Below are 13,175 nucleotides of genomic sequence, written 5' to 3'. Positions count from 1 at the left end.
ATTAGGCTAACTAGGCAGCAAAATAACTTTCTTTCCCCTCCCCTCTCGTGGAAAACCTCATGAGCATAATGCAACTGAATTTGTTAATTTTTCACCCTATCCTTACTTACATATTCATAAATGGGTAAATTTACATTTAAGATTCCTACAACAGGTAAAAACTATAATGAGCGTGACAAAAACACACAAAAACTAAATGAGAAGGAAAATAAAAGAATAAAAAAACCGAACAAATCACCAAAAGAACAATTGGACTGTACTTTTTTGTATTTTTATTTCAAAAACTTGATGGCCAGTCAAAGAATTCCCTTGGTTACACTCTAAAGTCAAATAAAGTTGCATTCTCTTCAATGGTAAGTATATGAACATGATGTTGCTAAACGATATGAGGCAAAAATATGATAACGTCAATATTATCCCAATATATCTAATACTGTTGGAAGCAATCTATTATATGGTATATTTCAGCTGGGAGATTGGGAAAGTACAGGTTGATGTTCATGTTACGAAGAGCCATTTATTTTGCATAACGTTTTGAATACAAATATTGTATAAGAGTCTCTGACTGTAATATATTCCTCTGTAGTAGTGTTATTGTGTGCGAATAGGCTATTTTAAACCTCATTATTACTTGCGTTGTAGCAACCTTCCTTTTCCCAGTGTAACGTTATTGTTGTCCATCCACTTGTTTCCCATGTTCTCCGAATATTTATTTATATATTTTTTTTTAACGTTGTCTAATATAGCTGCCCGGCGCTGCAATTTCGGAATCTGCCCTTGTATATGGCGGACGAAAATTTCCACACAGGAGGTATACTGCAAGAGAAACCCGTGGTAGTCCGAAAATGAGGCTTGCGCGGACTATGGAAACCTCGCGGAAACCAATCCTCATACGCCACGACCTATTGTAGAAAATGTAACGGCGCTGGTGTGGACGGAAATTAAGTTGTTTCGAATTTGAACATTTGGAATTTTCTACTAACTAATTTTAAATTTGGAAGAGGCGTTTGTGTGCAGCCAGCAGCCACCGCTGGTCGAAAAGGGGAGATTGCAGCTGAGCTGCCTCGCTTAATCTTCATCGTTTCGGGAGGTAAGTCGGAGCACTTTGGATTTTCAAAGCATCCTATTCTTTCTAAATTAGGTCGTGTTATCACTCTTATTATTGTGCAGTCTGGCCGGGTTTGCACTGAGGATGAAAATGTAGCGCGAAAGGGTCCTGGGTTTACAAGACATCCCCAAATACTCTCAATCTGTTGATTTTTGACCGCTTTTATACAAACAAAGTTTACGAAAAGGCTCCAACAATTGGGATATATTGGTAGGCCTGCTGTACTTGTGTTAATCATACGGGGCAGCCTATATTGGTTGTATTTTGGTAACTGGTAACATGAAGGACGCGAAGGGGTGGAACAATCTCAAACACAAAAACCTCCTGCAGCCATGTTTTGTGAAATTCCTGAAAATTTGATGAAACGTTCCTTTTTATAAACTATTTATTAACAATTTCTCTCTTTGATATCCCATCATAGTTGTTATAGACTGTCAGCGGTTAGAGCGTAACGTTACATTACCTACAATGTGCAAATGCTTTTTTTTATAAAAATAAAATATATTTAGCGATATAGTTCGGTTCGATTCTAGCGCCACCTGTAGGTGGTCATTTCGAAAAAATTAAGAAATTGTAATTAGCTTAGTTTGTTTTCAAATGCAATGATGAGTCAATTCTATATCACACTCTCATCAGACTCTGCTGTTAGGCATTATAATCATGCGTTAACGTCTTTATTTTGCACATATTTATAATTTAATGAAAACAATCACCTTGCATGTTTCAACATCTTTGTTATATATATAATGGAAGGCCATATTACTATAAATAAAGACACAATTGACTGTTTTAACGCTTTTAGGTCCACAACTATTTTTGGCATGTTCTGTTACTTGTGTATGAGTCCTGTTGGTTTAGTTCACCTGCTTTATAAAGCATAAAGCAACCTTCCTTTATAAATAAGGAATGTTAACGTCAATATTATGTAAGAGGTAATTTACGATAATAGGCCAGTGTGAGAGGAAGCCATGTATAGGGAATGTTAGAATGTGAAGAATGAAAATGACATTTTCATATTTTGTTGGTTCTATCCCAAATTTGAATTTTGACTTACATTATAGACCATAATAAAATACTGGCATATCAATAATGGAGAGGTCGTTTTTATGCAAATTACAGAAGAATTTCCATGGCCACTTATCCAAAAGGGGCCACAATGGGAATCCAACCACTAACCCTGCCAGGGTTGTATCCACACTCTACCAGTAAAGATAAACAGGACTATCATAATAAAGTGTACTGACCTTGCATGAGGGGAAAGTTATGATGAACCTGGCTCCTTAATGGTCAGCTCCTTAATACAAATTTCCCTTTACAATTAAAATATTGCATTGACTTTATATGGCCTGTGTAAGGCTCTGTTAGTGGGCTAGCAATAACAGAACAGGACACTAACAGAGAGGCTAAGTCACACACACTTCACCATCATGTCTGGACTTCAGTAATATACAAAGTTGACTGGAATCAATGGAGCTCAATTATAATATCTTTAGATTTTGAACTAGATATCCATGTAACGTTCCTGGCAGGGTTTGTCTAATTTAAATTAAATGTTCCACATCAAGAAATAGGTAATTTGTTTAAAAGAGGTCATGGTTACAAGATGTGTAGCCAGCCAACTAGAGTTAAGTATGGCTCAAAGAGGGATCAGAAAGCAGCAGGAGTAACTTTGATGACAGTGTTTAGGCGATTATGTTTTCATATTTTACTAAATTAAAGCTTTTTGATTTAGCTCTGGGGAGTCCCATGCAACTTCTTCTGTTTTCTAAGGTCCAGGCTTGATGCATGAGGGGCAAAATATTTTCCTCTTCTCTTATTTTATAGTGATGCTAAGCCACGCCGACATTTATCCCTAATTTAAACTGTGCAAGCCAGCAACACCAAAAAGGACATCATCATCCCACCCCTTGCGCAGGGTTCATACGGCAGTTTATCGCGTGTCATAGTACACTGAACACCGATGTTACTGTGAAATGGCCACGACAAATTCCATGGCTTTGCGTGGACTGGCCACGCACATCATAGCGACTATTAAGCCTGCTTTAAACAGGTTGTTATAGGTTATTCAAGTCAACCAATATTTTGTTCCTTAGAGGATCATAAGTCTTGGCCAAAGCAAATGTCTGATGTGCTATGTTCAGAGATTACACCTTCATATTTCAGGATTTTGGTAGTGGTTTGTCAGACTGTCTCATACCTCCCATGTATTCAGCAATTTGAAATCACAAGCTATTGCCATACCATTGCAAATAAGCCCAAGATGCAATCCCTAAGGTCACTGCAGTCATTTGACTTCAATTAAAAAAAGGAGCTCGAAAATAGAGGGCTAGGTTTATCCTGGTATCTTCATGCCCACTGGTTATCTAAGAAACCACAATGACCTCAGCAACAATCAAACGGTGGAGCCATCTCTTCTCAAATGTTGATTAACATAGTGGGATGGTATCCTTCGCTTTTTAAGTTGACTTGTAGGCCGTTGTTTCGTTTAAAGAAAATGTATTCCGTCGTAAGACATTGGCTAACATAAAGCCACGTCTATCTCACTGCTAAGTGTGTGTGTGTGTGTGTGTGTGTGTGTGTGTGTGTGTGTGTGTGTGTGTGTGTGTGTGTGTGTGTGTGTGTGTGTGTGTGTGTGTGTGTGTGTGTGTGTGTGTGTGTGTGTGTGTGTGTGTGTGTGTGTGTAATTTGTTGTAAACGAAGCAACGTATTTCAACACAACCATAAACTGTTGTTAGGGCTTATACTTTTTAGTATTCTCCAAGGCGTGTTAGAAAATGGCATCACTTAAAATATGCTCCAGGGGAAAGGCTTTTCAGGCTTTGAGGCTGATGCATAAAAAAAAGAAATCTGTGCATTCTGCACATATTGTGCCTACCGTTCCCTTTTTAAAAATCAACCTTATTGCTCTCATGAATAATGCAGAGGGACATTCAATTGCTGCAGCTATAAAAAATTAGTGCTGTTTACTCGCGGTAGTTATGTACAGAGAAACAGACAGCGTTTCTTGTTTTCCTTCTTTTTTTTTTCAAAGGCTGAGCAGAACCGCCTTGCTTGTGTTTCAGAAAAATACAAATTTTTCAGCAAAGCAAATCTTATTTCTCTGAGTGAAAAGGGGAGGGGGAGGTGGTTAAACTCCCAGGGGTTTAATGAATCCATAAATCACAATAGTGGCCTGGTATGCTACGGCTGCCTCAGCTCTGCAGTGTAATTTTGATTTTCATCAAAAATTTAATCTGCCAGCCTACAAGGGCTTAGCTGCAGACGGAGGAAGCTGCCCTGAATTTCTAATTTTAGGGGCCCTGATCTTTGAGGATTTTTTTTTGGTGTAATTCAAGTCTCTGCTTTTCAATATCTCTTGTTATTAAATTTTAATTCATGTCATTAACATATAGATTGAAAAGTTTTTTTTTATTTTTTTAAAGGCGGCGGTTTCAACGTGTAGGCGAATGGAATTTTACTAGCTGACATCGTTTTTTTCCCTCCAGAATGTTTAATGTGTGTGTGTGTGTGTGTGTGTGTGTGAGATTCATTGAGGGAGTCATCCATTTCCCTGCATTATTGCTTTGTGAAATGTTGTATGTTTCGTACGCACCATCTTGAGGGAGACATTTATTGCATAGGACATGAAATGTGCATTTGATTAAAAAGAGAGGTTGATATTTTTACTGGATATTTTGAATATGCAGTGTTCACACACACACACACACACACACACACACACACACACACACACACACACACACACACACACACACACACACACACACACACACACACACACACACACACACACACACACACACACACACGTACCTCACTCACAAAACATTCGGGGAAACTCAAAGGAACCTAAAACAACCAAGAAACTTACTGTGACATAACCGGTAGTCTTTGACATGTGTCATATGACATGAATCATGTCAGGTTACTTTATTGCTTTAGATTTGATTCACCTACAGGCTGATTAGAAACTCCAATGAGAACCCAGGATAGCAAGATTATGAGGTAAAATGGAATGGGTCAAATTATTAGCAAAGTATATTGAAAAAATTGAATACACTTCGTACCTTTGCGGCGAGGAGTAAAAATATACCGTCCATATATAGGGCAATTATTTTAAGTAGCACAAAAACAGCATAGAGGAGAAATGGTCTCTGTTGTGACCAACCGTTTACATAGTATGTACCAAGTATGTTTGGTAAAATTTCTTGCACATTGTGGTTATTATGCATGGATCCACAAACATATTTTTGTGAAGAATAACTTGCATATGTTAACCTAATCTAATTTGATGTTTATAGATTTGAGAGGGGGGGGGGTCTATTTCTATTCATGTGTTTACACATTTAATTTCAATTCAAATTTCCATAATGTTCTTTTGCAAGGGCAATATCGACAATGGATGTGATCGATGCTTTGAACTTAATTTCCTGTCTTGACTCCAGCATTTCTCCTGGGGGGGACATACCACTAGAAAACTGTTTCATTGGATTTTGAGACAACAGTTTCCCAGAATGTTGTTAGAGAACCGTTTCATAAAGTCATGCATGGACAGGTCATTGTTGGGGTGGAATGTTCATGTTTTGAACTTGTGATAGAAGGACATAACAGAATAAATCTATCAACCAGCCTATTCAAAATCTGATTTAACTTTGTTATTCTTCTGTGCCGTCTCAGTTCTTTGTAAAGAAGTGCTGAAAAGAGTAACTATAGGGAAACAAATTCAAAGCAATATGCAATCATGTAAGCAAACGCAAACCCTATTAACATGGACATTGATAGATTAAAATGAATGCCCAAAGGTACTTTTGGGGTTAGAGTTTAATCTAGGAGGTAAAATAGAGTTAATATGCTGTTGTCAACAGCTTTCACATTAGCTTAAAAGAGAAAGTGATTGGTTATTTGCTGACAACAGAAGATTTTGGTTTTCTCCTTGGTTCATCACACAAGCTTTAACTTAATACTCAAAATATTTTTTGGTGGAATTGGTCTGGAACTTATTGTTCTCGCTTGACTTAAAGTCAATAATGCATCTAGTTTTAAATGTTTTAATTTATCTTTCTGCTACTCTGCTTTGAAGTAGGTGAACTATACGGATAACACATCAATTTATGTGCTAATATGTTGCCATCGACCAAAAGTAGAGTGTATTATTATAATTTATTATCCCACCTATCGACTCGTCTAACTATCAACAGCCAAATAACACTTCCCCTTTTGCCTGGAAGCCAGCAGTTGTCAGCATAATACATTATTCAGATCAATTTGACGGTCACTTATATATTTAATGCAACATACATTCAACGCAGGTGTAAACATCTTGCTAGGCCTACTGTGTATGCATTGGGGGTCGAACCAAGTACCTTTTTCTTTTAGCTGGGAGCCAAACAACCTTCGTATTACACTGTCCTAGATGGGTGGTAGGATGGATGTGGCTGATCATTACAGGCTTTTTTTTGTATCTCTGGTCGACAATGGATGCTTTTGTTAATTTGTTAATAATTGTCTGTTTTGTTCAATCTAAATTATGATATGAGCAGTGTTCTCTCTGCTGTGGTGTCTGAAGATATAACGACATGCAGAAACAGAGCAACACATTTATGGGTAAATATTATCCAGGCATTGTGTGAACATTTTCAACCATTGATTCCATTTGTATGGGAATGTTATTAAACAATATGTTTTAAAATTGCTAACACAACGTTTATTTTTTAGATTATAAAAATATAGGTGTGCATTTTGGTATGTGAGGTAGCTTTTGGAGGTGCTAGATAAATGCTCACTTTAAGAGGTGTTTGTTCTCTCCCCATTTGGACCTTTTACGATTCCCATGCATTAAATGTGAGGAAATTACTTTCAACACATAGCTGCCAGGACCTTGTTTTGTTTTTGTGTAATGAATTTCTGAGGAAAGGTATGCAGCAGGCTATGAAAACCAACACCCACATTATATTGCCGTGCTTTGTTTTCTGTGCTGAAGACCAATTTACCTTATTTGTACAACATCATTCATTTTGGCACACTCCATTGTGAGCGCATGCACTATTCAATGGCTGGCCGCTAAAGTAGAAAGATGTTTAGTAATTTTAGATGTTTTTGAAATTGGAGCACTCGTTGTGCTAGAACGCCTGTTCTGCCTGCAGGAACCGTAGGTCTTCTTGACATTAAAGATCACCTATAAAATATGAAACCAGCACCGTGCTTCTCTTCAAAGCTAATTGCATACAGTAACCATCGCTGCTTTTTATTCCCTTTGCAAAGTCACCCTTTTAAGTTTTCAGCGTACCCTTTCATTTTTTTGGGGTAACTTTTTCCACCATGGCAAATACTATGTGTATTTGAAAAACCAGGCCTTGATGTTATATTTAGAAAAAGGTTAGCATAATTGCCTCAATGTGTTCACTTCTGGAATAGAATGCAGCTAGAAACTATACATAAGATGGTAAAGATGCAACTTAGACTCTGGGCTGTTAAATTAGAGCTGTGAGGTTTGGACTGTTATAGGTAAAGAACTGGCTTTAGTTGTAGTATGGACTTTTCCCACTTCTCCCTTTTCAAATGTTTCGTCGTGATTGATGCAGTCATACATTCTAATGTAATTCTACCTCCCTTTCCCTGTGTGCCTCTCTTCCTCTAAACATCTCTCCCTCTCTCTCTCTATACTTCACTCTCTACCACTCTTTCTACCTCTCTCTCATCTACAGTATCAACACCCCAGACGACCCATCCGCCATGAGTGCCCAAAAGGTGGCCAATCCTGGCGCAGGGTTGGCAGAGGCGGCTGGGGGCGGGGCCAAAGGTACCCCTGCCTCTACCTTGACCCCGACCACTGCTACATCGGCGCCAGCAACCGTCGGCACGTCGACCAAATCGCCGGTCCAGCTGCCAGTCACGGTGAAGACGGAACCGGGCACCACCAACGGCAAAAGGGACGACGCCGACCCAGCGGAGATCTGCGTGGTGATTGGTGGAAACGATGTGAGGGGCGGAGCTCGTGCGGCGCAGACCCAGGGTATGTTTACCCATGGTACCCCTCCTCCAACGAAGAATACAGACTCGTGCATAGGTGTGTGTGAATATATTTACATGTGTATTACCCGACATCTCTGCTGTTTGCCGTTTTCTGATCAGGGCAGGTAGAGTCGAACAGTGCTGAGGGGGCAGGGTGACGTAGTGGCTGCAGGGTCGGTGACTCAGAGCCCAAAGGTCCTGGGTTCGATCCTCATTGTCCATTCTACCTGTAGGCATCCTCGAGCAAGATGCCCCTAAGCCCTATCCTGGAACTTAATGCCATTTCTCAACATGATCGTTGTTATAAATGAAAGTGTCTGCCGTGTGACTATATTGTAAAAGAGGAGGCCTTGAAATGTTGAAGTCAGATAGATCGTTTTTTTTAGATTTTTATAGCACTTTTTTCGTATTAAATGTAGGTACGCCTGCACTATATCACTTTTTCAATGGTCCCATTGCTTTAGGTCAAAACTGGTATTCGTTCAACTTGATTTACAGAGGAATTGAGCCTTGGGTGCTTGTTTTTATTCTTTGAGACATAATAAAATAATTGGAATTTCAAAGAACAAAACCCATGGCCTCATTGGAAAAGAAGAGTTGCATAGGGCAGGTTCCAACAGACAGTCCTCCAATTCAGATTTAGTGCTTCTAGGAACATCTGAGATTATTCAGGGTTTATAGTGGTTCTATACCTATTATTTTTAAATGTATATTTTTGTCATTTAGCAGAGGCTTTTATTTAAAGCGACTTGTGAGTTTGGCTGAAAAGGAGAAGTGTAGACTCAAAACGTGGCTGAATGCCCCTATCAAGCTAAAAACATAGCATGGACACGCCTTGTGTTGTCAAGACCAACTTATCATGGTCGGCAGGTACCCTCTAATTTGCTGACTTACTTTTCATACTGGATGTGCATCTTTATAGAAAACAGCCGTTATTGTCATCTAGTGTGCAATTTATTTCAAAAGGTTGGAGGCAAGATGGCCACATAAAAGTATAAGCAAATGTCCCTGAAATGTGAGTCTTATCTGGGGGAAAAATAGTGTTGCCTTTGAAGAGGCAGTGAATTCTCCCACTGATTGCAGGGTGCTGAGGAAAACTCAAGCACACTTGCAGAGCTTGCCGTCGTTACTCTTCTGGCTCATTGACTGAATATTAGCACCAAACTACGAATAATATCTGAACAACATCGGTGTGTTTTCAGATCAAATTGATTTTTAGAAAGCCATTGTAATCAGTTCTATGGAAATAGGAGTGATTGGTTTCTGTCGACTGACTGTGTATGTGTATTTTATGTTGACATGTTGGTGACCTAAAATAATACCAATTACTAGGCTAGTCATACATAGTAAATTATGAGAAAATACAGAGTTGCTCTAACACTGTCCTCAACGTTACTCCCGTTGCTGTTTGCAGTCTTGTACCAATAACATATTTTCAACAAATTCCTGTATGTGGTAATTTATATTATAATTAGACAAACTCTAAAATTAAAATAGACGCTTTTCAAATGTAGCTGCATTTGACTCTTTGGCGTTCAGATGGGCGTGACTTAGCTACTCTATGTCCAATGTGCACAGACTGCCTGTCAGTCGTATACTTCACAGTCTGTGCCCAGAATGAAATCCCTTGTTTGATACAGCCAGTCAATCCCTGAAATACAGTCTTATGTCCGGAGACAGTTTGTGTATCTTAAACAAACAACTTGCTATATGGCGGCCTGGGGCCAAATTCCATGGCTGCCTCAGCCAATCAATGTTTGCTATCGGATTGGAAACGCTTAGAATTCATATGCCTTTTTTTAATGGTGCAACTGCAAAGCGAGGCATGATTGTGGGTTTCATCCACACACATGTGGATCGAAATGAAATGACATCTCATCAGATTTATTTTGGTATCAAAATGTTTGCATTGTGATATGTGTGTAGAAAATGTGCTTGTTTGTGTAGATGCTCTTTACATAAGAAGTTGTCCATGTAACCTATTTCTCTCTCAATCCCCTGTAGGCTCCTATGTGTGTAGGGTATGTGGAAAGAAGTACAAGTACTACAACTGTTTTCAGACCCATGTCAGGGCACACAGAGGTAAAGCACCTGCTTTCTATCGATCTTTGTGAAAAGGCTATGGCGCAATTTAATCCCAATGCACTCACTTGATGGTCCAAAACAATTGTCCGAAAGGATCTGACGCTAGCTGGATAGTAGATGCTTTTGCATAGTTATTTTACAGAATGTCATTGGAATTCATTACCTGGTAGATCTAGGCCAAATGACCAGTAGCCAATTTATCTGAATACAGATAGCCTAGTACATTTGGCTTTCAATAGCCATATTTTGATCTTTAATTGGATTAGCAGATTGTTTTGATATATTTTGTAAATATTCCTATGTGTAATAATATTGCTGGTCCAAAATATGTGCAAGACCATTTTTCAATGACTTAAATTATTTCTTACATGTGTATCTTTTCCTCATTGCAGAAACAAATACAGTTGTTGGAGAGGCCTTACCGCCAGCTCCCAGCAGTGAGTATCAAACTGTAAAACTGCAATATAACTACCACGCTATTTATCAAAGATTGTTTCAGCGATGTCTGGTGACGTCACTTCTGTTGATATTTAAAGCGAGATCCCAAACAAGCAGAGCCTGCTCGCCCCTCCCTTCCGCGTTTGCATCAAGTAAAAACTATCATGAACGCAGCGCAAAACCCCACAACACCCAGCCCTTGTCGGTGATTGGTTCTATTTATTTTGGTTTTGAGTGGTTGGTAGTACCATTTGTTTTCGTGTGCGATCTCGGAGCATAGTCTGCCTACAGAGACGCGTTTTATTGACGGCCTCCTTATGGGGTGGGCAGCTAGTGAATCGTGAGGAAAGATCAGATGAATAAGATCATTGATGTTTCGGCCTAGAATCGCTGATACAACCTTTAACGAGCCCGCTATACACACTATTCATTTCTTTGAGGCTTCCTAATTGGTTGGATTGACGACGCATCTTATTTAAACGTATTCAATTGATCCTCTGTACAGTGAACAAACACCGGGGTGGTGTTTCTCACAAATTATGGGTCTCATCTTTTTTTAACTAAAAATGAAAACTTTTCACGATCTCCTAGTAGGGCTTGGCGATTAATCGAATTTGAACACGATTTCGATTTTAGCGTCTAACGCGAACAAAACAAATATACCGGTAATCAAATTTTCGATTAGAATTTTCGAAGTTCTCAGTTTCAAAGTGTTTTTTGGGGGAGACATGCTGAATATATTTATCATGTTTTCAAACTCAAAAATAATCGTTTGAATAATGATTTCAATATTAACCAAAATAAGATTAGAATCGAGAAGCCCTATCTCCTAGCTTGTAAAGCTTAAGAACATTAGTATTGTAAGTAGTATTCACCATCCAAATGTAATTAACATAACCTCCTGCATTTAGAAATGGGAACAGCTGGCAAGTAGTTTGATTTTGGCACAATCAAATCAAATCAAATCTCATCTTGGCACAATTAGCTATTTCTTTACTTGGAAATGGGTCATATTTTGAAAGTAAGCTGTGCTCTTTAAGTTTATTTCATATTTTCTTCAAAGCTAGGGTAGGCCATTTGGACAAACCAGCCAGAGTAGGCCTTATTTTTTTTAAAGTATCTAAACCAACAAAAAATCCCTTCAGGCCTCCCTCCAAAACTAATCCCAAAAAAACATGACTAGCTAGCTAGCTTTAGCAATAGGTCTGCCCAGCATTTTGGAAACCTGTCGGACACCTGTTTGAAGATCTGTAGCCAGGTAGGGAGGTAAAGAATCATTTCATTCAGGCTGAGTGAAATGATCAATGCCTCTGACAGCAACAGATAACAGATCTTTGTCCTATTTTTGTCGGAGCATTTGCTTTACTGATTGCTGTCGGGATGTAATTAGAATTTTGACAAATAGCTAAAACATTAAATTTACTGCACAAGCTTTAAGTATGATAAATATTACAACTACTTAGTATTCACAGCAATTGTTGACATTCTGACGATCAAGACTTTTTCTTTCATTCTTTTTTTATACATTTATTCCGACTGTGATAGATGCTTTTGAAAGGTGTACATCTGTGTTCACATTTGCACTAAAGAAATTCTATATCCAGTGCAAAAATCCACTGGGTGTTCATCTAGGACACACCTAAATATACGGTTTTATTGGACTGTTGATCTAATTTGGTCTCAGCATAAAGCTCTCTTTAGGCTGCTTTTGGCTCCGTCCCGAAATGCGATCCCTTTTCACTAGGAATGTTTTAGTCCCATTCAACACATCCTCCCGGACATGGAGCAGGGCACCACACTGATGCTCTGAGGTTGTCTGCATGCTTTAATTTTTGAGAAAATGACATGTTACGAAGAAAAGCTTTTGCACTTTGAATTAGAAACTACAAGCCAAGAATTAGCCTTAACCAGTAACCTTCAAAGAATATGTGTGTGTGTATGTATGCATGTTAGTATGTGTGTATGTATGTAATTCTTTGAAGGATATGGCATGATAGGTGATAAAAATTGGTTGTTTTTCGGGATGGACTTTTTTCAATGCTCTGTGTCATAATTGTACTTCAAGTGATGACACAAATGCATGTGTTCTATTTAGGACTGACTAATAGCACTCCCTGCCCCCCTGCTTCTTGATTCTCTTCTGTCTTAAATGTGTTTTTCTGCCCGCCCACATACACTTCAACAATAAGAAAAGGAGAAGCAGAAAAGCAAGTTGCGGCTTCCGCTGGCTAATTACCGGCGTCACTGACCTGCCTTTAACAGGCCGCCGTCTGCAGTCCGCAGCAACAAAGGCCCGTTCTGAATAATGATGATAATCACTTGACTACATTTCACTTTGTGTACTCTCTTCTCTGTACTGAAAAGACACCTTGCATAGATCTGCCGAAATAGCATCATTAAAGTAAAAACCTAACTATAAAACATGTGACAGTCATAAAATTAAGTGTCAGTAAGATAATGAGTTGGTGCGAACCATTAACATTGATGTGAACTAGTTGTGTGTTTTTTGGGCAGTTGCTTTGAAGGGGGGCCT

At 38.8% G+C, this 13,175-nt stretch overlaps 1 protein-coding gene across 5 annotated transcripts in view; it reads left to right on the top strand.

The window, feature by feature from the left end:
• The first annotated feature begins 708 nt into the window (after positions 1–708).
• The window catches only part of znf618 (zinc finger protein 618), a 31,953-nt gene continuing 19,486 nt past the window's right edge, over positions 709–13,175 (top strand). For 3 of the 5 annotated variants that reach the window (XM_056578209.1, XM_056578205.1, XM_056578204.1), the window contains exons 1-4: positions 709–1,090; positions 7,813–8,174; positions 10,124–10,201; positions 10,597–10,641. In XM_056578209.1, the coding sequence (XP_056434184.1) occupies positions 7,841–8,174; positions 10,124–10,201; positions 10,597–10,641 (457 nt within the window). In that variant the 5' untranslated portion in view covers positions 709–1,090; positions 7,813–7,840. The remainder of the gene's footprint in view (positions 1,091–7,812; positions 8,175–10,123; positions 10,202–10,596; positions 10,642–13,175) is intronic. The other 2 variants (XM_056578208.1, XM_056578206.1) reach the window with 1 other exon arrangement.

This window comes from Gadus chalcogrammus, chromosome 19, assembly GCF_026213295.1.
Source record: "Gadus chalcogrammus isolate NIFS_2021 chromosome 19, NIFS_Gcha_1.0, whole genome shotgun sequence".
Taxonomy (NCBI): domain Eukaryota; kingdom Metazoa; phylum Chordata; class Actinopteri; order Gadiformes; family Gadidae; genus Gadus; species Gadus chalcogrammus.
This window is presented reverse-complemented; position numbering and strand designations above follow the sequence as displayed.